Genomic DNA, 25,746 nt, shown 5'->3' on the forward strand with positions numbered 1-25,746 from the left:
ACATCCGTCACATGCTGTCACGTCATACGCCCCATACGTATACGCCCTCGCGGAGCAGAGAGGCAGCAGCATAGGTAACGTTAGCTGTGATGCTAGCGGAGCCGTGCGAGTGGTAATACGAGAGAGAGAAGCTGTGAATCTGGTAACAAATGAAGGAAGAATTAATTCCCAAGAAAAACAGCAGGGGGTCTATTGTCTGGCGGTGGTTTGGCTTCAAGTGGGAATATGTCGAACAGACAACTGTAATTTGTTAAGTGTGGGGCAAAAACGTTTCTACAAAGAGTAGCATTACTGCAAATAAGTAGCATCATTTGAGAAGTCACCTGCTAGACCAGTGGTTCTCAAATGGGGGTAAGCGTACCCCTGGGGGTACTTGAAGGTATGCCAAGGGGTTCGTGAGATTTTTTTAAATATCCTAAAAATAGCAACAATTCAAAAATCCTTTATAAATATATTTATTGATTAATACTTCGGCCCTGCGATGAGGTGGCGACTTGTCCAGGGTGTACCCCGCCTTCCGCCCGATTGTAGCTGAGATAGGCGCCAGCGCCACCCGCGACCCCAAAAGGGAATAAGCGGTAGAAAATGGATGGATGGATGGATGGATGGATGGATGGATGGATTAATACTTCAACAAAATATGAATGTAAGTTAATAAACTGTGAAAAGAAATGCAACAATGCAATATTCAGTGTTGACAGCTAGATTTTTGGTGGACATGTTCCATAAAGATTGATGTTAAAGATTTCTTTTTTCGTGAAGAAATTTTTAGAATTAAGTTCATGAATCCAGATGGATCTCTATTGCAATCCCCAAAGAGGGCACTTTAAGTTGATGATTACTTATATGTAGATGTGTAACGGTACACAAAAATCTCGGTTCGGCTCGTACCTCGGTTTAGAGGTCACGGTTCGGTTCATTTTCGGTACAGTAAGAAAACAACAAAATGTAAATGTTTTGGTTATTTATTTACCAAATTTGTAAACAATGGCATAACATACATATACACACAGGGTCCAATGCCGGGGTTAATACATATATAACATATAAAATAAAAACTAAATAAGTTAAGGCTCTGAATCGTTTCTTAACAAAACTTTTCTACATATAAAGTGCTTTTTTTGATTGATTGATTGATTGATTGATTGATTGATTGATTGATTGATTGAGACTTTCATTAGTAGATTGCACAGTACAGTACATATTCGGTACAATTGACCACTAAATGCTAACACCCCAATAAGTTTTTCACCTTGTTTAAGTCGGGGTCCACGTTCATCAACACCGCCCGCCGTTTTTTGTAGACATGTTCCATGAATATTGATGTTAAAGATTTCTCTTTTTGTGAAGAAATGTTTGGAATTAAGTTCATGAATCCGGATGGATCTCTATTACAATCCCCAAAGAGGGCACTTTAAGTTGATGATTACTTCTATGTGTAGAAATCTTTATTTATAATTGATTCACTTGTTTATTTTTCAACAAGTTTTTCGTTATTTTTATATCTTTTTTTCCAAATAGTTCAAGAAAGACCACTACAAATGAGCAATATTTCGCACTGTTATACAACTTAATAAATCAGAAACTGATGACATAGTTCTTTATCTCTTTGTTTCAACCAAAAATGCCTTGTTCTGATTAGGGGGTACTGGAATTAAAAACATTTTCACAGGGGGTACATCACTGAAAAAAGGTTGAGAACCACTGTGCTAGAGAGTGAAGAGTGCATACTCCGCATGTTAACATCTCCATTGGGTGACACACCAACAAAATGCCGAGGCAAACATTTCCACAACAATACAGTATGAAAAAAATAGTCAACAACAGAAGAGAAAACGTCCGCAAGTAACCTACCGCATAGCCATTTGATTTCCTATTATGCAGCTCATTTTTATTTGACTGTTATTGAAATATCTTGTGTGACATCATGTACAAAAGTGCACTTCATTTGTTTTAAACTACTGCAGTGGCGTTCTGTACAAAAAGTGCACTTTAATTTAGTGTTGTTTTGATATGTCATCTTAGTGACATCATGCACAAAAGTGCACTCATAGCCTGTTTTAAAATGTCTCTGACAACCTTGCACTTTCTGTTTTGGAAATGACATGAATGTTTGTGCCACTGCTTAATAACTGTTTAATAAATACACTTTTGGTCAATTGACTTAGTTGTGATTTCACTCTCTGCATGTAAGTTTAAAATGTGAATATGTTAATGCAGTACGAAGAAGAAAGTTTTAATGTAGACACATAGAATCATCATACTGCTGTGATTATATGCATCAAGTGTTCATTCAAGGCTAAGGCAAAATATGGAGATATATACCAAGTATCGTGACATGGCCTAAAAATATCGAGATACTAAAAAAAGGCCATATCACCAAGCCTTAAAGGCCTACTGAAAGCCACTACTACCGACCACGCAGTCCGATAGTTTATATATCAATGATGAAATATTAACATTGCAACACATGCCAATACGGCCTTTTTAGTTTACTAAATTGCAATTTTAAATTTCCCGCGAAGTGTCGTGTTGAAAACGTCACGGAATGATGACGTGTACGCGTGACGTCAAGGACTGTTAGGAAATATTAGCGCTGCGCACACACACAGCTAAAAGTCGTCTGCTTTAACGACATAATTACACAGTATTTTGGACATCTGTGTTGCTGAATCTTTTGCAATTTGTTCAATTAATAATGGAGAAGTCAAAGTAGAAAGATGGAGATGGGAAGCTTTAGCCTTTAGCCACACAAACACACGGTGATTCCTTGTTTAAAATTCCCGGAGGGGAAACTTTACTATGGATCAGAGCGGTCAAGCGAACATGGACCCCGACCGAATGTCAACCAGCAGGTTTCGGTGAGAAAATTGTGGTAAAAAGTCGCCACTTACCGGAGATCAGCTGAGCTTTTGCCGTCGGTACAGCTGCCGTCGACTTCCATCAGACACTGGCGTCAACACAACCGTGGACACACCCTTCCGACTATCAGGTACTATTTAACTCACTAAAACACTAGCAACACAATAGAAAGATAAGGGATTTCCCAAAATTATCCTAGTAAATGTGTCTAAAAACATCGGAATCTGTCCCAATGCAATCGCGTTTTGTTTTTTTGTTTTTCTAGTCCGTCGCTATCAATATCCTCGAACACAAATCTTTCGTCCTCGCTAAAATTAATGGGGAAATTGTCGTTTTCTCGGTCCGAATAGCTCTATCTGTTGGAGGCTCCCATCATAAACAATGTTAGGATGTGAGGAGCCATCAACGGGTGACGTCATCGTCTGCGACTTCCGGTAAAGACAAGGCTTTTCTGTTAGCGACCAAAAGTTGCGAACTTTATCATCGATGTTCTCTACCAAATCCTTTCAGCAAAAATATGGCAATATCGCGAAATGATCAAGTATGACACATAGAATGGACCTGCTATCCCCGTTTAAATAAGAAAATCTCATTTCAGTAGGACTTTATTTCGCAATCACAATCACACACTAAGGCCAATTTAGTGTTATTTATGTTTCAATGATCTAAGTAAACTTTTTTTATGTGTTAAGTATATTTTGAGATATGTTGTTATTTGAAATTGACAACTTTTTCCAATTTCAGCAGACACATGAGATATATTTGCACAAACGTGCGGTATCGGATCAATATCGCTGATACCAGCCTGAGTTTGAATGGGTATCGGATTGGAAAGAAAATCAGTGGAATAGCACATCACTGCTATACAGTCCTGTATATCAGATTAGATAAGTTAAAGTTAAGGTTTAAAGTACCAACGATTGTGACACACACACTCGGTGTGGCGAAATGATTCCCTCCATTTGACCCATCCCCCTTCATCACCCCCTGGGAAGGGAGGGGAGCAGTGGGCAGCAGCTATGGCCGCGCCCGGGAATCATCATGAGATGTAAGACTTGAAGTAAAAGAGCATGAACTGATGAAGCCTACTTGGATGAGAGGCCAAACGTCTTCTAAGAAAAAGTGAACAGTCCAGTTGTGATGGAGTGAATGCCCTGAGAATAAAACGATATGTGGATGTTGTGCTTACTTGGACTGTGATGAAGCTGTGAGGACTCAGGTGGTTTGTCTTCATGCTCTTCAGTCTTCACAGAGACAGTCAGTGGAAACTCGGTGAGATCAGCCTCCTCCTGCCCTAGAAGACACGGTCCCACCTGGGTGATCCACACTTCGTCCTCTTCCTCTTTAATGTGGAGGGGCTTTGGCTCCTCCTCTTCCTCTTTAATGTGTGAGGGCTGCAGGTCGTCTGTCAGGTAAACAAGTAAATTAAATATATATATATATATATATATATATATAAATCAGGGGTCCCCAAACTTTTTGACTCCGGGGCCGCATTGGGTCAAAACAATTTGGCTGGGGGCTGTGCTATATATATATATATATATATATATATATATATATATATATATATATATATATATATATATATATGTCTTGATTGGATTATCCAGAGAATAGTGCTCGATACCGTGGTAGAGCGCAATATGTAGGTGTGGGAAAAAATCACAAGACTACCTCATCTCTACAGAACTGTTTCATGAGGGGTTCCCTCAATCATCAGGAGATTTAAATCTCCATATACACATGTACATGTAGTCATCATTGTCACTGACGTCCCACTGGGTCATCATTGTCACCGATGTCCCACTGGGTGTTCATTAGAAAACATCAGTGCACATCATTATGGCAGCTACCCTTTCTTCTTAAAGGAGAACATTATCACCAGACCTATGTAAGCGTCAATATATACCTTGATGGTGCAGAAAAAAGACCATCTATTTTTTTAACCGATTTCCGAACTCTAAATGGGTGAATTTTGGCGAATTAAACGCCTTTCTGTTTATCGCGCTGGAGGCGATAGAATGTGACGTCACCGAGGTAACACACCCGCCACTTTCATTTTCAACACATTACAAACACCGGGTCTCAGCTCTGTTATTTTCCGTTTTTTGACTATTTTTTGGAACCTTGGAGACATCATGCCTCGTCGGTGTGTTGTCGGAGGGTGTAACAACACTAACAGGGAGGGATTCAGGGTGGGCAACCCCCCCCCTCAGATGTGGGCAACCCCCCCCTAGAGGGGGGGGGGGGTTGCCCACATCTGAGGTCCTCTCCAAGGTTTCTCATAGTCAGCATTGTCACTGGCGTCCCACTGGATGTGAATTCTCCCTGCCCACTGGGTGTGAGTTTTCCTTGCCCTTTTGTGGGTTCTTCCGAGGATGTTGTAGTCGTAATGATTTGTGCAGTCCTTTGAGACATTTGTGATTTGGGGCTATATAAATAAACATTGATTGATTGATTGATTCAAGTTGCACCACTGGCAAGAAATCTGCCGCCAGACCCCCATTGAATGTGCCAAAGTGTCTTCACATTTGACCGGCGATGCTAAGACAGACATGGCACAGAGATGTATGGATAACCTGCAGATGCATTTGCAACGATTAAGTCATCGAAATCACAACGGTGAGTTTTGTTGATGTTGTTGACTTATGTGCTAATCAGACATATTTGGTCACGGCATGACTGCCAGCTAATCGATGCTAACATGCTACGCTAATCGATGCTAACATGCTATTTACACTAGCTGTATGTACCTTTGAAACTAGATACCCACATTGAATGCAAAACAAACACTTACCAATCGACGGATTTAAGTTGCTCAAGTGTCACAAGATGCGAAAGTCCTGATCGTTTGGTCCGCACATTTTACCCGCGATGCTAATAAGGCAGCCATGCTATGGGCCACTTCATTAGGTACACCCATGCTATGGCCGAATAGCGTCAATAGCTATTCGCTCAATAGCTTCAATTTCTTCTTCAATTTCGTTTTCGCTATCTGCCTCCATACTCCGACCATCTGTTTCAATACATGCGTAATCTGTTGAATCGCCTAAACCGCTGAAATCCGAGTCTGAATCCGAGCTCATGTCGCTATATCTTGCTGTGGTAACCGCCATTTTGTTTGTATTGGCAGCACTGTATGACGTCACAGGGAAATGGATAGTCGCATCGCGAATAGCGAAAATCAACAACTTTAAAGCTTTTTTTAGGGATATTCCGGGAGGTGTAAAATTTTGATAAAAACTTCGAAAAATAAAACAAGCCACTGGGAACTGATTTTTTTGGTTTTTAACCCTTTTGAAATTGTGATAATGTTCCACTTTAAACTTACGTGGGCGCTGAACCGCGGATGTCGTTGTGGCTTGTGAGCCCTTTGAGACTCTTGTAAATTAGGGCTATATAAATAAACATTGCTTGATTGATTGATTGACTTTCACTCATTGAAGCATTAAGGTCAAAATCCGAAAATGAAATTAGCCATGAAACTATGAATTATATTGATTACAATGTAAAATATATTTGGTGACTGTGTGAGATTTGTGTAAACATGTTGATACACATTGTTACACACAGAGGAACATCAACCTCTCATAAATATTGTGTGTCTGAAACCGTCTTGTTTTTTTATGAACAATATAAGAAAAATAGTGCGTCATCCTCACAATCTATTCAAGAATAGTCCCAATAAATAAATATGTAGTTAGTGGACATGTGAAAATAAGAAGTAAACAAACCTCCCACATTCACTTGGAGACCTTCTACGACACGCTGAAGGAAAGTCAGTCACTTTTATGTTATTTTTGATAAATCAAGTGTTGACTACTTTATAAATGATAAATGGGTTGTACTTGTATAGCGCTTTTCTACCTTCAAGGTACTCAAAGCGCTTTGACACTACTTCCACATTTACCCATTCACACACACATTCACACACCGATGGAGGGAGCTGCCATGCAAGGCGCCAACCAGCACCCATCAGGAGCAAGGGTGAAGTGTCTTGCGCAGGACACAACGGACGTGACGAGGTTGGTACTAGGTGGGATTTGAACCAGGGACCCTCGGGTTGCGCACGGCCACTCTCCCACTGCGCCACGCCGTCCCTTTATACACCTTTATATTACATTGAATATCATCCATCCATCCATTTTCTAACGCTTATTCCCTTTTGGCATCGCGGGGGCGTTGGCGCCTATCTCAGCTACAATCGGGCGGAAGGCGGGGTACACCCTGGACAAGTCGCCACCTCACCGCAGAGCCAACACAGATAGACAGACAACATTCACACTCACATTCACACACTAGGGACCATTTAGTGTTGCCAATCAACCTATCCCCAGGTGCATGTTTTTGGAAGTGGGAATAGGAATATCAATCTCAAAATATTGTGTGTCTGAAACTGTTTTGTTTTCATGAACAATGTAAAAACAAAGCAGTGCATCATCCTCACAAGACAGTTCACTCTACTATTGACAATTTATTTAATAATAGTGTTAACAATGAAATCTAAAGTTAGTAAACATGTGAGAGTAAGAAGTAAACAAACCTGTTCTGTGTAACACAACTTGATGTTTCTTGAAAACAGCGTCCAGTAGTTGACGTTGTCGCTCTTTCTCCTCGTACTCTGCTGTCGTTCTTTCGCACATTTTTTTACACAATCACAACACTTTACGTTCACACTTGATCTCTGCTTAGCGATGTGTTTTGATCACTTCCGTCTCTCTTTCTTAGCGGCTAACACGCTAAGCTAACTAGCACGCTAAGCTAGCGAAGCACGAGAATCATCAAAGTGCACTCAGACTAATGTATCCGAATACAACCACTTATTACCGATAATTTCACTATTCAACGATATATGGTGTACGGAATGATTTAGAACAAATAACCATAAGGACCACTATAACGTCTTCTCCATCAAACGCCGCTTTCTGTTATTCCTCCTCGTGTGACTTTATCATACTATACCGCCACCTGTCGGTGATGTTAGGATACCACACAATATGTTGGCCAACATTTGTTTCAATGGGACATCAATGAATGAAGTACATTTACTTCAACAAGTGACCATAGACATCTTATAAGGGTACGCAGCATCGAGCGCTAATGCATACTGGCGCTGACGAGACGCGGGGCCGCCATCTTGGAGTGGTGATCCGCTCCACTCTGTGCAATAAATTTGGCAGGAGTAATGCACTGTCAGCACATTTAATTCATCTTACCTCACTGAACACCACTGATTTTCACCCGCTTTTTTTGTCATACGTGTAGCTACGATAAAGGACACATGCTTTGGCGTGTTCATAGTTTGCTTAACAGTAATATAATATTCTTAGACCAGTGGTTCTCAAATGGGGGTACGCGTACCCCTGGGGGTACTTGAAGGTATGCCAAGGGGTACGTGAGATTTTTAGAACATCTTCTAAAAATAGTAACAATTCAAAAATCCTTTATAAATATATTTATTGAATAATACTTCAACAAAATAGGAATGTAAGTTCATAAACTGTGAAAAGAAATGCAACAATGCAATATTCAGTGTTGACAGATAGATTTTTTGGGTGGACATGTTTCATAAATATTGAGGTTAAAGATTTCTTTTTTTTGTGAAGAAATGTTTAGAATTAAGTTGATGAATCCAGATGGATCTCTATTACAATTCCTAAAGGGGGCACTTTAAGTTGATGATCACTTCAATGTGTAGAAATCTTTATTTATAATTGAATCACTTGTTTATTTTTCAACAAGTTTTTAGTTATTTTTATATCTTTTTTTTTTTCAAATAGTTCAGGAAAGACCATTACAAAATGAGCAATATTTTGCACTGTTATACAATTTAATAAATTAGAAACTGATGACATAGTGCTGTATTTGACTTCTTTATCTCTTTTTTTCAACCAAAAATGCTTTGCTCTGATCAAAGGGTACTTAAATAAAAAAAATGTTCACAGAGGGTACATCACTGATAAAAGGTTGAGAACCACTGAGTTAGACAAACACAAATGTACAAAAGTGCATCAATATAATGTACACAAATCAAACATGCATCAGTAATGCTTTTGTGATCAAATTGTAGCGTGTGAGTTTCAAAGGTTGATTTTTGATGGACTATATAATATATGACAAGTCTGAGCTAAAGTTTGTTTTTATGTGGGGGAGGAGGCTGAGTGACCTTTGATTGACCTACAAAATAATATTTAATAAACCGGAAACGAAAACAGCGCAAAGAACCATTTCAGCTGCTCAAACCAGCACACACGCAGCACAAAACGATTGGGACTGGTTTGGGAAGATTTTGACATAGTTAATGATTTGTTTATATGTAACAACAACTTAAACTACATGTTAATAACATAAATACCATAAAAAGTTAATAACCTAAAAACTGTAACAGATAAGTTAGACCAAAATTTTTCGCCGCATTATGTATTACAGTCAGTTGAGCTGCATATCATGACACAAACCATCAATCAATGTTTACTTATATAGCCCTAAATAACGAGTGTCTCAAAGGGCTGCACGAGCCACAAACCACTTGGAAGATTCCTGCTTGTCAAACTTGAGACAGAATGAAGATGGATTTTCCAAACAACTACTTTCAATGGCGGGGTCGGTGTCTACTATTTTTGGCAATGGGGGAGACAATGAAACGGTAAATAATAACAGTATGTTAGAAATGTGTCTATGAATCTTTAGTGTGGTGCACTCAAAACTAGACCAACATTTCGTTTTCGAGAATTTATGTTGATTACTGATGGTCATTTATTAACATTATTAAAAAATATTTTATTTCCCAGTGATTATTTTTCAACAAGTTGTGAGGGTCGAGAGTATTTTTTTAAATTGAACAATTGTACATACAAACATGTATTCAGAATGTAAACAAAAACCAAGGCACTTTCAACATATTGAGCCACTATTGTCTTTAACAAAACATGTAAAGGAAAGAAAATAAAAGCAAATACAAATAGAATTAAAAAAAATAAAAGGATGCGTCCATCCATCCATCTTCTTCCGCTTTTCCGAGGTCGGGTCGCGGGGGCAGCAGCCTAAGCAGGGTCTGCCCCGACATCCCTCTCCCCAGCCACTTTGTAAGCTACAAAATACAAAAAGACAAAAAAGGCTAATAAAAAACACTTTAAATGTATCCAATAAAGATATTTATTTGAGGGATTTTGTACTTTCAACCATTTTACAAGATTTAATTGACTTAAGACAATGTGAAAACGTCGGTTTTCCTTTCAGAAATCGACATGTATGTATAAAAAAAATTGCTTGAAGCATAACAGTATTGACAATCATTTCTATGTTAGCATCATTTATAAATATGCCAAATGTGATCTCTTTTTTGTGAATAGGGACATCTCCACCATAGACATGTTATAAGTAGACGCAGCATTTGCTGCTGTGACACGAGAAATTCCGCCGCCATCTTGAAGTGGTGACGAGGAGCCGGCGAACAGCCGAAACTGACAGGTGACAGGCAGAAAACAAATATGCGGGCTGGTGTTCTGAGTTTTTCTGCTTAAATGAGCGGACTGTTGAAAATAGGAATCAGGGGATTATTTTTCACAAGTAAGATTTAACATTAATGTACTATTGGTTGTATTTTGTGAAAAGGATATTACCACTGAGTGTCCTACTTGGACTATGGCGTGGGTTGTTTTCCCGAGGTGCAAACCGAATGGAGTGGAAACGGCGATGGTGTGAAGGTAAAGACATCTTTATTTTAACACTAAAAAGGAATAAACAAAAATGGCGCACGAGGGCGGAAGTACAAAAACTGGGCTATGAAACAAAAGACTGGCACAGAGGCTATAACTATAAACACGAAACAAAACACTTGCACAATGGCATGAATAACAAAAACTTACATGGAAAAAGACAAGGGGCATTGATCAATGGCATGGAAGGCATAGAAGGTGCATAGCAGGTGATCGAGGGCGTGAAGGAGGTGATGTTGCCAGGACGAAGAACAGAAACAGAATGGCTTAAATAGCAGTAACATGATCATTGAAAACAGGTGAGCTAGTGCCAAAACGTGAGACAGGTGCGTGACAGGTGAAAACTAATGAGTAGTCATGGTAACAAAAACAAACCAGGAAGTGCAAAACAGGAACTGAGTGTCCAAAAAACAAAACCGAACATGACCAAAACAAAACATTAAAGTTAAAGTACCAATGATTGTCACACACATACTAGATATGGCGAAATTATTCTCTGCATTTGACCCATCACCCTTGATCACCCCCTGGGAGGTGAGGGGAGCAGTGGGCAGCAGCAATGGCTGCGCCCGGGAATCATTTATGGTGATTTAATCACCAATTCCAACCCTTAATGCTGAGTGCCAAGCAGGGAGGTAATGGGTCCCGTTTTTATAGTCTTTGGTATGACTCACGACCTACCGATCTCAGGGTGGACACTCTAACCACTAGGCCACTGAGTAGGTGATCCATAGGCGTGACACTGAGTTGAGGAGCAAAGATCTTCAATAATACTGAAATCGTAGCCGTTAGCAAACAAGAGTATGACCATAATAGAATTGCATGTCAATGAAATTAATTAAAGTATACGGGTAACAATAATTAAATACTAACATTGTTGGGTAAGACAGAATTTGGTTTTATTCTGAGTCCAGTGAAACAGATTGGTGGTTTTAGCTGATATAAAGACTTTCAGGTGTTTACATATGTTTATGTTTATGGAAGACACTTTTATCCAAAGTGACATACATAAAAAATACATATAAAACAATCACCGTAAACATGATCATTTAAGGGAAGAATTTAATAGAAAATATCAATACAAAGTGTCAAGACAGAATAAACTCTCTGCTGCTGCAGCAACAGAGATAATGTCTATAGGTCCCTATGTTATATAGATATCTAATGTATTCATACATTGTTTATGTAGGATATACGCATGTATATATTACCTAATCCTATTTTTTCTTCAATTTAAAAATAGCTGACCATTTTTTCCCCCTTCTCTCGGATTATATTCCCAGTTTTGATCTCGGACGTCTGGTCACTCTTATTGCATATAATAATATTATATTATTGTTAAGAAAGCTAAGAATAATAAAACACGTCAAAACATGTGTCCTTTATCATAGCTACGCGTATGACAAAAAACTAGTGAAAATCAGTGGTATTCAGTGACGTAAAATGAATTAAATGGCGCTGACACTGCATTGCTCATGCCAAATGAATTGCACTGAGTGGAGCGGATCACCACTCCAAGATGGCGGTCCCGCGTCTCGTCAGCGCCAGTAGGCGGTAGCGCTCGATGCTGCGTACCCTTATAAGATGTCCATGTCTCTTTTCTCTCTCAGCCAATCGCTGATCTTCTCCCAAAACCCATGTACAGCTCCACGAATAACACAGCAATCAACCTCCATGTTAACTTTCAGTTTCAAAAAATAATTTAAAGGGTACATTTCATAGTACTGGGAGTAATTATTGCAATATTTGCTGGGAAATGTGAGGGCGGAACTAAATAGTTACCACCCTTCGCGTGCGCCGGACCCCTACGGTTGACAGCACTTCCGCCTCCTCGCCAGCCTGATTAACCGCTTCGATGCCTCATTCCTGTGTTATATTCACCTGCTTTTCAAGGTTGGTACGCGGTCAAAATCACACACATTTTTATTTTCATTAATCGGAAAACTTTGCCAAGCTTTTTGTCGGATTTTCGATGTAAAATGTCGAGTTAATAAGTCATTTGTTTAAGATGTTGCGGCGAACGGCAGTGTTTAAAATGGCCGCGGCTCTCCGCTAAATATATTGTTGTGGAAACACACGCGATAATAATTCGGTTCACTTTGGCCCTGGATACCTGATAAATAGGTATGAAATTGTTATTTATGTGTTATAAAGGTTAATCAATCAATCAATGTTTACTTATATAGCCCTAAATCACTAGTGTCTCAAAGGGCTGCACAAACCACTACGACATCCTCGGTAGGCCCACATAAGGGCAAGGAAAAACTCACCCCAGTGGGACATAGGTGACAATGATGACTATGAGAACCTTGGAGAGGAGGAAAGCAATGGATGTCGAGCGGGTCCAACATGACACCGCGTTAAGAAAATAACTTTTGAAATGTAGTATAAGAAAAGCAATGATGAGCAGCAATCTGGGCGATATGGCTTTTTTGTAATATCGCAATATTTTTAAGCCATGTTACGATACACAATATATATCTCCAGATTTTGCCTTAGCCTTTTTTTTTTTTAATCCTGTCCAGCTACTCAGGAAAATCATTTAGTTGATGGAGATGCTCATAACGGATGTTCAGATTTACTTTACAAAAGAGAATTGATTGATTATATATTGCCATATATCAGCTACTGTGTGGAAGTGTGGGGGAAAACTTATAAGAATAACACAAAGGCATTGTATCAACTACAGAAAAGAGCTATGAGGATTATTCATAAAGTAGATTACTTAGAACACACTAACATATTATGTATTAACTCTGGACTATTGAAACTACAGGAGCTAGCAAAGCTACAGACATTGCGTGTCATGTTTAAGGGTAGAAGTAAAACATTACCAGCAAATTTACCAAAAAATGTTTGTCATCACTTCTGAGAATACAGAGCATAGAAGAAAAGGTCATTTCAAACAACAATATTCAAGGACAACTTTAAAACAAATGTCTACATCAGTGGTGGGGGTAAAATTGTGGAATAAAAAACTGTAAAAATATATTCCAATTGAAAAAAATATATAAAGATAGAACAATAAGATCATATGGACAGCCATAAGTGTTTACATTTAGTTTTTTATTTATTATTTTACGTATTTTTTGTCTGGTTTTGTATTTGCTCTGCATCATTCCGTGAGGTGTATATTATTACCATTATTTTCTTGGTTTGGTTTATACTTCATGAAGTTTTGCACTTGTTGTGTTTTTCTTGTGTTTTTGATTGTTTCATTACATTTGGATATATGTGTCGGCTTAAATGATATTCATGAAGTAAGATAATGTACTGTGTCAAAGGGGGCAGGAAATTTTCTTCATCCTGCTCCTCAGGAATTGTGTGAATTTAAATTGTGTAATTGTGATATAATTATGTATCGTTCTAAATGCACATCAACGAGTGAGATAAATAAAAATGAAATGAAAAATTGATACTGTTATTAGTAGATTGCACAGTACAGTACATATTCCGTACAATTGACCACTAAATGGTAACACCCCAATAAGTTTTTCAACTTGCTTAAGTCGGGGTCCACGTTAATCAATTCATGGTACAAATATATACTATCAGCATAATACAGTCATCACACAGGTTAATCATCATAGTACATACATTGAATTATTTACATTATTTACAATCCGGGGGGTGGGGTGAGGAGCTTTGGTTGATATCAGTACAGTCATCAACAGAGAAATGGACATTGAAACAGTGTAGGTCTTACTTAGCAGGACATGTAGAGCGAGCAGAGAACATAGTGAGTTCAGATAGCATAAGAACAAGTAAATACATTAAAAATACAATTGATTATTTACATTAGGTTATTTACAATCCGGGGAGATGGGATGTGAATGGAGGAGGGTATTAGTAAAGGGTTGAAGTTGCCTGGAGGTGTTTTAGAGCAATTTTGAAGGAATAAAGAGATGCACTTACTTTTACACCTGTTGGGAGTGCATTCCACATTGATGTGGCATAGAAAGAGAATGAGTTAAGACCTTTGTTAGATCGGAATCTGGGTTTAATGTGGTTTGTGGAGCTCCCCCTGGTGTTGTGGTTATGGCGGTCATTTAAGTTAAGGAAGTAGTTTGACATGTACTTCGGTATCAGGGAGGTGTAGCGGATTTTATAGACTAGGCTCAGTGCAAGTTGTTTGACTCTGTCCTCCACCCTGAGCCAGCTCACTTTGGAGAACTGGGTTGGAGTGAGGTGTGATGTGGGGTGGAGGTCTAAAAGTAACCAAACTAGCTTGTTCTGGGATGTTTGGAGTCTAGATTTGAGGGTTTTGGAGGTGCTGGGGTACCAGGAGGTGCAAGCGTAATCGAAAAAGGGTTGAATTAGAGTGTAGGATACTTTTCTTGTTGCCTTATTTGAATTTGACTTTATTATCGATATTTTTAGGCCGTATCGCGATATACGATATATATTACGATATTTTGCCTTAGCCTTGAAGGAACACTTGATGCATATAATCACAGCAGTAAGATGATTCTATGTGTCTACATTAAAACATTCTTCTTCATACTGTATTAATGTGCGCTTATTTTAAACTTTCATGCAGAGAGGGATATCAGAGCTAGAGTAAATTGACCAAAAGTGTATTTATTAAACAGTTATTAAGCAGTGGCACAAACATTCATGTCATTTCCAAAACAGAAAGTGCAAGATTGTCAGAGACATTTTAAAACAAGCTATGAGTGCACTTTTGTGCATGATGTCACTAAGATGGCATATCAAAACAACACTAAATTAAAATGTACTTTTTGTACAGAACGCCATTACAATAATTTAAAACATTTTGTGCATGATGTCACACAAGATATTTTAATAAGTGTCAAATAAAAATGAGCTGCAAAATAGGAAATCGTAGGTTCCTGCGGATGTTATCTCCTTCTGTTGTTGACTATTTTTTTCATACAGTGTTGATCTGGAAATGGTTGCTTGGGCATTTTGTGGCTATGGCACCAAACGGAGATGTTGACATGCAGAGTTTCAAGCAGTCTTCATTCTCGAGTGGAGCTGCTACTTTTCATAGCAATGCTTTTGCCGTATACTTGACAAATTACGGTTGTTTATTCGACATCTTCCAGGCGATGGACCCCGTGCTGTTTTTCATGGGAATTAATTCTTCCTTCATTTGTTACTACATACGCACCTTCTGTCTCTCGTATTACCACTTGCACCGCTAGCATCACAGCTAACGTTACCCACGCTGCTACCTCTCTGGTCCACGAGAGCGTATGACGTTGCACGCGCGACAGTATGTGACGTATGTAAGAAGGTGCGCTTGTTTTATCTCTCTGTGAGAAGGAGAGACAAGAAAGACGGAGAAGAGCCTGTAGCGTAATGCCAGCAGCTAAAAGCAACTGCGTGAGAATGTGTACTAGAATATCACGATATAGTCGTTTTCTATATCACACAGAGACAAACCCGCGATATATCGAGTATATTCGATATCGCCCCGCCCTACAACGAACCATTTTAATATTTAAACAGACATGTGAACCAGGGAAACGTTGTATTTATTTTTGTAATTCTGGGAATAAAGAGACAGATGTAGAAAGAAGAAAAAACTGCTTCAGTGCTTCATTCTTGTGTTCGTATTGACTTGCTTTTCAGGGCAGAAAAGACACTAAGATTTCTATTTGTGTTTAAAATCTCTGGGTTTGATTCTTCTGATAATTATTTTTTTTTTAATTTACTAAGGATGTAACGGTACGTGTATTTGTATTGAACCGTTTCGGTACGGGGGTTTTGGTTCAGTACGGGGGTGTACCGAACAAGTTTCTAAGCTAAAGTCTTTACAAGCTGCTTTGCTTCTTCTGCCTCTGTCTCACACCCAGCATTGTCCCAACCACACAACCATCTGATTGGTTACATACAAGCGATAACAGCCAATCAGCAGTGCGTATTCAGAGCGGTAACAGCCAATCAACAGTGCATATTCAGAGCGAGTGTGGTCAATACTTCAGCGTCGAGCAGATATGTGTGTAGCAGCGTACTCTCCTCAATTTATAATAAACACCTCCCAGTAGTCCACTACTACTAACATCACTATGAGCCCGTTGACGTTCTAGAAACAAACTGCAGCTCAGCTTACTCGCAGTCCTGGCTTGAAGTGAAGGCTAATTAGCTTTTAGTGTAATGTTAGCTCATTTTGCTGTGTGTGTGTGCGTGCGTGCGTGCATGTGTATGCGCCTGTTAGGGGCAGCAAAGCCCTGTCTGTCTGTTATTTCACTTGAACTCCATGGTGTTCAGGGATGAATAGTCTCTCCTATTGCTACTGTACTATTGTTTCAGCTATAGTTACATGAATCATTAGTAATGTAGCAGCCTAGTTTTGAATGGCAGGGTCCCTGCAATCACATGTTGACAAAAATATAACATTTACATAATAAAAATCAACTACAGGCTTCCCAAATGCTGTAATTAATTAAGCATGATGAGTTGAGTAGAAACTGTTTAATGTTGCACTTTTTATATGTAGAAGAAAAACTTTTTGTCATTTTATTTAATCTGAGCAACATGTTGAGGCAGTTTAATGTTGATTTAGGGTGGGCAGAATTATTATAGTGTTCCCAATGTTAAAAGGATAAAGCCATTGTTTACAAATTTGGTAAATAAATAACCCCCCAAAAATATTTTGTTGTCTTCTTACTGTACCAAAAATTAACCAAACCGTGACCTCTAAACCGAGGTACGTACCGAACCAACATTTTTGTGTAACGTTACACCCCTATTATATACACATTGTCGTGGGGCATGTACACTTTTTTGCTCAGTGATCAGCTATTAAGAGTTGGCGTTCCATTCTCTTTGTCATTGTTTTAGTTGACTAACAGTTGCAGTAATGCTTGCGTGGGAATGATCTTGGAGCGCAATAATGCTCACAAAGTGCATTGTTAAATGTGTTTCCACAGAGAGCTACAAGAAGCCAGCAGACATGTACTGATACAGGCTGTCAGACACCATCACCAGAGACATGCTCAGTTGGGACACAGCTTTCCATAAAGACTCTCCAACCGCATGTCAGAAGTAAAGGTGTGTAAAGTAGTGTATAGACAACATCACGTTATACAGGTAAGTGGAGGTCAACAAAGAATGTCAACATTGAAAGGCTCCAAACAAACCAAACAAAATGTCTGACTCCCCAGGAACCCAGTAGTGCTAAAAAATATAAATAGAATATAAACCAACTCGATGTTGTAACCCACATAACATGGGTAGAGTAGCCAGAAATTGTACTCAAGTAAGAGTACTGTTACTTTAGAGATTTATTACTCAAGTAAAAGTAAGGAGTAGTCACCCAAATATTTACTTGAGTAAAAGTTAAAAGTATGTTGTGAAAAAACTACTCAAGTACTGAGTAACTGATGAGTAACCTGTTCGTTTAATGATTACGGCAACAAATAATGCACAAAAACATAAAAATAGCAATGAGCAAATTCAGAGCCAGGAATATCTCTTAAGCAACTAAAACAATAATATATATTAAATAATAATACATTAAAATAAAAATTAAGGCAAATTGAGCCACAATAACTTAACAGCAACATAGGCTCAGTAGGCATTCATTGATTGATTGATTGATTGAAGCTTGTATTAGTAGATCGCAGTACAGTACATATTCTGTACAATTGACCACTAAATGGTAACACCCCAATACGTTTTTCAACGTTTATCAATTACTTAATAAATGACCAAGTCGATGTGATCTACCTCATATATACATATACATACACACATATCATATGTATATATATACATACCTTTATATATACAGTATATAATTTATATTTATTTATTTTGCCGTTTTTGTTGACATGTTAAAGGTGTTTTAATGAATGTACATGCATGTTTAACATATAGATTCCTATCTTTCATGAAGACAAGAATATAAGTTGGTGTATTACCTGATTCTGATGACTTGCATTGATTGGAATCAGACAGTATTGCTGATAACGTCCCGGTTTTCAAATGGAGTAGAAAAAAAGTTCCTCTTTCCTGTCTAATACATCATGAAAGTCGTTGGTTTTTGGCATCTTATTTGTCCAGCTTCCATATTCGTTTTTATACACTTTACAAGAAATACATTGGCGGCAAACTCCGTAGCTTGCTAGTTTGTTTGCGCTGGCTTTCGGAGACTCTTATTTTGTTAGCGCAGGCGCGATGGAGCGGCACTTTTATTGTGAAGACAGGAACTGTGCGATCAGTCTTTAGGCTTTTGACGGGAAGTACGGTTGAAATAAAAAGTGTCTTTTTTACTTTACACTTTTGATTGATTGATTGAAACTTTTATTAGTAGATTGCACAGTACAGTACATATTCCGTACAGTTGACCACTAAAGGGTAACACCCCAATAAGTTTTTCAACATGTCGGGTTCTACGTGTGACGGTCACGTGACCGCCTGGCTCTGTTTGATTGGTCCAACGTCACCAGTGACTGCATGTGATTGGTGAAACGCAGGCATGCTTAGGTCCTACTTTGAATGCGTGTCTGACAAAACCAAAACAAACATTAACAGATCGATAAAAAAAAAAAGTAGCGAGTAGCGACCTGATTGCAGATAAATGGAGCGGAGTAAAAGTAGCATTTCTTCTCTATAAATATACTCAAGTAAAAGTAAAAGTATGTTGCATAAAAACTACTCTTAGAAGTACAATTCATCCCAAAAGTTACTCAAGTAGATGTAACGGAGTAAATGTAGCGCGTTACTACCCACCTCTGTAACATGCACATGTAAGAATGATGTTGACCAACATAACATCTGTTTCCAAAACCTTTCCTTCTTCAACATCTCTGCAATTTATAAGAAACTCCAATATTAAGTGTATTTTTCGGACTATAAGTCGCAGCTTTTTTCATAGTTTGGGTGCGACTTATACTCAGGAGCGACTTATGTGTGAAATTATTAACACATTACCGTAAAATATCAAATAATATTATTTAGCTCATTCACGTAAGAGACTAGACGTATAAGATTTCATGGGATTTAGCGATTAGGAGTGACAGATTGTTTGGTAAAGGTATAGCATGTTCTATATGTTACAGTTATTTTAATGACTCTTACCATAATATGTTATGTTAACACACCAGGCACCTTCTCAGTTGGTTATTTATGCTTCATATAACGTACACTTACATGTATTCAGCCTGTAGTTCACTATTATTTATTTATTTTGAATTGCCTTCCAAATGTCTATTCTTGGTGTTGGGTTTTATCAAATAAATTTCCCCCAAAAACGTATACTCCAGTGCGACTTATATATGTTTGTTTCCTTCTTTATTATGCATTTTCGGCAGGTGCAATTTATAGTCCGGAGGGATTTAGAATCCGAAAAATACTGTACTCTAGTTGTCCTCAAAGCCATCTTTACTGTCAATGTTCAACAAGTGCTGGCTGGGCATGCAGGAAAAAAGCTTTTCTCTCGGAACCACTGTAAGATATATTTTTAGGCTATATTCAAAATATAAATGATAAATTAAAGTAAAAATAATGCACACAAATGTGCATTATTCTGATTCAGATTTGGATTGAAGAGTATGTGTTATGATCATATTCTGTTTGGGTTTTCGGGTCACTTGTGTTTTCTGTTGGTTTTGGACTCCTTCGGTTCCTGTTTGTGCACCTCTGAGTTGGTTACCAGAGTTTTTTATTATTTTCACCTGCCGCATGTGTTCCGGACGCCCACCTGTTTGTAATCACTGACATTATTTCAGCCTGCCTTTTCCAGTCAGTCAGTCTGGCTTCTTTATTTGCGTCACACGACTGCTACGTAAGTTTTTGCTTGTCTCCTAGGCCCTGCTAGCGATCATAGTCTGTGCTAAGTACTTATCCAGTCGGTTTGTTTTCTGTTTTGTACCTGTTTTGTGTTGCTTTATTATTAAATCAAGTCCTCACTTGCAAGTCCTGTCCGGACTCGTCCTTTTGCTTCGTGGGAGAACAAACCCCGCATCACCATGCGACCCGGCCATGACAGTATGAGCATTTTGAATTTAAAAATCAACCACAAATGTGCAAAGATGTGCATCTTAAAAAAACAACATGGAGTGGAATTCAGCAAAATAAATGCAAGAAGTTCAGTGGGGGCATAGAGAGACAGAAGTGTAGTTTGAAAACAATCTATGTCCTCATAAAAAACATTTACCACCTGTCATTCACATTTTGTCCAAACAGAAGCTCACAAAAGCTGACTTGATGTCATAACACATCTGTGCATCAATATAGTGATATATTACATGTACAATCATGTGTACTTTATATTTAACATCAACATAGTGATATATTACATGTACAATCATGTGTGCTTTATATTTAACATCAACATAGTGATGTACTACATGTACAATCATGTGTACTTTATATTTAACATCAACATAGTGATGTACTACATGTACAATCATGTGTACTTTATATTTAACATCAACATAGTGATGTATTACATGTATAATCATGTGTACTTTATATTTAACATCAACATAGTGATGTACTACATGTACAATCATGTGTACTTTGTAATTTAACATCAACATAGTGATATATTACATGTACAATCATGTGTACTTTATATTTAACGTCATTATAGTGATATAATGCGGTCCCCTCCAAGGTTTCTAATTATCATCCTATTGGGTTAGGTTTTTTCTTGCCCTGAGGTGGGATCTGAGCCGAGGATGTTGTCGTGGCTTGTGCAGCCCTGTGAGACACTCGTGATTTAGGGCTTTATACGTAAACATTGATTGAAGTAGGCGGGCCAACATGGGTTGGTGTGTGGCTGCGCCATTTGAAAGGAGAATCCTTATTGGTGTCATAAATTTATGATCAGTAGCCAATTAAAGCTAACTTCAACTTTGTTATTCTAACAGAATTAGTAGAAGACGAGAAGACATGAACACATTTTTAGCACTACTTAGCACACAAGCTTAGCTCTGTCAGGAATCGCTCTGGCAGAATGTGCCCCCAGCTGTCATCTATGGATATAAGGTTTTACTGCTGTGGTTTTGTCTTTTTTCATGACTTGACTTGTAGTGCTTCTGTTATTCCCGGAAGTGTGGTATGTGTCTGACATCTTGAATGTCAACGTGTTGACTGATGAGACCCTGGTGCTTGGGCAGGACAATGCTCCCGTCCAAAAGCAGGAGCTAGTAACTCACTTCTAGAGATACCCTTGAGATACTAGGTTTTTCTGTTGTATCTACGCGGTTATGCGGTAGTTGCTAGGTCCTGCTATGCGCGTAACAGCTTACTTACGGAACAATTTATAATATCGCATACACTAATGTAAAGCATATCACCTAGTAACTCCAAAATTATTTGACTAAAATTGAGTAGCTGGGTTTTGCCTTTGGACGGGAGAATGTCTTATGTGACTGAGCAAAGCTTGTTAGAATAATTATGTGTAAGTTATCACACAACTCTTATGTTTACAGGGCGTTGCTATAGTTATTATCAATTGTGTTGAATTTGTATTTTTCTATCCGTGCAAAGCGAGTCGTCTCGTATCAGTGTTTGTTTCCAGAATCGGCCTGCTGACTGCCATGGCCGAACATTGAGTGCCGTGATGCAGACAAAGCAGAGACAGGGGGATATCACGGGTGTCAGCACATGTGCATTTCGCTAATAGTCATATATTGTGTTATTGAGCAAAGCTTGTTAGAATAAATATGTGTAAGTTATCACACAACTCTTATGTTTACAGGGCGTTGCTATAGTTATTATCAATTGTGTCGAATTTGTATATTTCTATCCGCGAAAAGCGAGTCGTCTCGTATCAGTGTTTGCTTCCAAAATCGGCCTGCTGAAGGCCATGGCCGAACATTGAGTGCCGTGATGCAGACAAAGCAGAGACAGGGGGATATCACGAGTGTCAGCACATTTGCATTTCACTAATAGTCATATATTGTGTTATTGAGCATAGCTTGTTAGAATAATTATGTGTAAGTCATCACACAACTCTTATGTTTACAGGGCGTTGCTATAGTTATTATCAATTGTGTTGAATTTGTATTTTTCTATCCGTGCAAAGCGAGTCGTCTCGTATCAGTGTTTGTTTCCAGAATCGGCCTGCTGACTGCCATGGCCGAACATTGAGTGCCGTGATGCAGACAAAGCAGAGACAGGGGGATATCACGAGTGTCAGCACATTTGCATTTTATTAATAGTCATATATTGTGTCTAACTGGGGCTGTTCCCTCAGCGACAGCCTCAATGCTGTAACAAGGGACCTCCCAAATAAATAGAGGAAGCACGTGGGCTGGATTTTAGAGCGTAGTTTGGATCTGTGACTACAGTACAGACCAAACACTTCTCTCCTCATTGAGCCAAATTGAAGTCTTGGCTCTGCATGATTCCTTGCTTCTTGTCTGTTTAATACAGGGGTCGGGAACCTATGGCTCTAGAGCCAAATCCGGCTCTTTTGATGACTGCATCTGGCTCTCAGATTAATCTTAGCTGACATTGCTTAACATGATAAGTACTGAATAATTCCGCTGGTAATCACAGTGTTAAAAATAACGTTCAAATTATAAAACATTCTGATGCATTTTAATCCAACCATCTATTTTCTTTCGCACCTGTTCAAAAAGTTGCATTATTGGTAAGAAGTGTTATCTATTTATTATTGGTTAGCTTTAATAACAATGTTATTAAAAAGAATAAGAGACTTATTATACCGTATTTTTCGGACTATAAGTCAGTTTTTTTTCATAGTTTGGCTCGGGGTGCGACTTATACTCAGGAGCGATTTATGTGTGAAATTATTAACACATTACCGTAGAATATTAAATAATATTATTTATCTCATTTACGTAAGAGACTAGATGTATAAGATTTCATGGGATTTATCGATTAGGAGTGAAAAAGTAAAAAGTTGGGTAAACTTATAGCATGTTTTATATGTTATAGTTATTTGAATGACTCTTACCATAATATGTTAGGTTAACATACCAGGCACCTTCTCAGTTGCTTATTTATGCCTCATATAATTATATATAATTATTCAGCCTGTTGTTCACTATTCTTTATTTATTTTAAATTGCATTTCAAATGTCTATTCTTGGTGTTGGGTTTTATCAAAAAATGTCCCCCCAAAAATTAGACTTATACTCCAGTGCGACTTATATATGTATTTTTCCTTATGCATTTTTGGCTGGTGCGATTTATACTCCGGAGCGACTTATACTCCGAAAAATACGGTACTCTAAAAATGTTGGTCTTAAAAATGCACACATTTAATCTTATTCAGTGTTAAAAAATATTATATGGCTCTCACGGAAATACATTTTGAAATATTTGGCTTTCATGGCTCTCTCACCCAAAAAGGTTCCCGACCCCTGGTTTAATAGATGTCATCAGTGTTTGAACCCGACAAGCTGGACTTTTCTAAAGCATGTGTTTTGTCTTCTTGTGTCCTCTAGTCATCCGTGAAGAACATCGTCACAGACGTGGGACGGCGTGGCGAAGTTGGGAGAGTGGCCATGCCAGCGATCTGAGGGTTACTGGTTCCATCCCCACCTTCTACCATCCTAGTCCTTGAGCAAGACACTTCACTCTTGCTCCTGATTGGGTCCTGGTTAGCGCAGTCCGTGGCAGCTCCCGCCATCAGTGTGTGAATGGGTGAATGTGGAAATAGTGTCAAAGCTCTTTGAGTTCCTTAAAAAGGTAGAAAAGCGCTATACAAAGACAACCCATTTACCGTTTACCATTCTTCTCCCTGAGCTGCAAGAGTGGACCTCAAGGATGGAGCAGGATGAGCTCCAGCCCCCCTGCATTAAAGAGGAAGAGGAGGAACCCTCACAACTAAAAGAGGACAAACTGTGGTACCCCTGTATTAAAGGGGAAGAAGAGGAGTCAAAGCAACCCCACTTTAAAGATGAGGAAGAACCACAGTATCCCCACATTAAAGAGGAGGAGCCACTGCCCTCCCTCACATTAAAAAGCAATAGGAATCATAGCTCAACTCACATTAAAGAGGAAGAGGAGGAACACAGCATCAGTCAAGAGGGAGAGCATCTTGAAGGACTGGAGGAGTTCCCAGTAATTGGTGTCCCTGTGAAGAGTGAAGATGATGAGGTCAAAGGTGAGAGTGAGGAGAAAAAAGAGGCGGAGCCTCCGAGCAGCAGCTCAACAGAAGCTGATGGAGACCACTGTGGAGGATCACAAGCGGACAAGCTCTTAGCTCCACTATCAGATAGTGAGGACACAACGTCACACTCTCCTGACTCTGATGATGAAGACTCTAAAGATGATAAGACATGTCACGCTGACAACACACCCTCCACGTGTTCTTACTGCGACAAAACCTTCAGATATCCCTGTTATCTGAAAATACATATGAGAATACACACCGGAGATAAACCTTTTATTTGCACAGAATGTGGCAAAGGTTTTGTAAACAAATATGTGCTGGAAGGCCACATGCGACTGCACACTGGCGAAAAACCTTTTTCTTGTTCAATCTGCGGGAAAGGTTTTACTCAAAAGCCACATCTAAATACGCACATGAGTACGCACACTGGAGAAAAACCTTTTACCTGTTCGGAATGTGGCAAAGGTTTTTTAAACAAGAGTGTGCTCAAGGGACACATGAGAATGCACACTGGAGAAAAACCTTTTTGCTGTTCAATCTGCGGGAAAGGTTTCACTCAAAGGCAATATTTGAAAACGCACATGAGCACACACACCGGAGAGAAACCTTCTTCCTGCTCAGTATGCGGCAAAAGTTTTACACGGACTAGTAGTTTGAAAATACACATCCGAGTGCACACGGGAGAAAAACCTTTTACCTGTTCGATCTGCGGAGAGGGTTTCGCACAAACCAGCGTTTTGAAGATACACCTGAGAACGCACACCGGAGAAAAACCTTACCTTTGCTCAATCTGTGGTAAGCGTTTTACACGGACCAACGTCTTGAAATACCACATGAGGACGCACACCGGTGTGAAGCCCTTTTCATGTTCAATCTGCGTCAAAGGTTTTACACGACCGAGCGATTTAAAAAGACACCTGAGAACTCACACCGGTGAAAAACCATATCCATGTGTAAAATGCAGCAAAAACTTTAGTGCTAAAAGAAACCTTGCAAAACACATGATCATACACACTAGGGAAAAGAGTTGAGTTGCAGTGTGTGTGGTTTAATATTCTCTTTTAAGTACCAGTGTAAATAAACAGGTGTGCTGAT

General features: G+C 38.8%; 2 protein-coding genes across 7 annotated transcripts in view; one reads left to right on the top strand and one right to left on the bottom strand.

Moving 5' to 3' along the window:
- LOC133542443 (zinc finger protein 2-like) overlaps positions 1–25,746 on the bottom strand; it is a 272,490-nt gene that overhangs the window by 194,904 nt on the left and 51,840 nt on the right. The window contains exon 1 of one of the 6 annotated variants that reach the window (XM_061886570.1): positions 7,409–7,967. The exons of the other annotated variants lie outside the window; for them this stretch is intronic. Coding sequence (XP_061742554.1) covers positions 7,409–7,508 — 100 coding nt within the window. The 5' untranslated portion in view covers positions 7,509–7,967. Of the gene's footprint in view, positions 1–7,408; positions 7,968–25,746 lie in introns of those variants that run through there. 6 annotated transcript variants of the gene reach the window in all.
- On the top strand, positions 12,394–25,692 carry LOC133542503 (gastrula zinc finger protein XlCGF57.1-like). Its single transcript, XM_061886702.1, has 3 exons — positions 12,394–12,476; positions 17,483–17,603; positions 23,981–25,692. The coding sequence occupies exon 3, from the start codon at positions 24,303–24,305 to the stop codon at positions 25,680–25,682; it is 1,380 nt and encodes a 459-aa protein (XP_061742686.1). The 5' UTR covers positions 12,394–12,476; positions 17,483–17,603; positions 23,981–24,302; the 3' UTR covers positions 25,683–25,692.

This window comes from Nerophis ophidion, linkage group LG24, assembly GCF_033978795.1.
Source record: "Nerophis ophidion isolate RoL-2023_Sa linkage group LG24, RoL_Noph_v1.0, whole genome shotgun sequence".
Taxonomy (NCBI): Eukaryota; Metazoa; Chordata; class Actinopteri; order Syngnathiformes; family Syngnathidae; genus Nerophis; species Nerophis ophidion.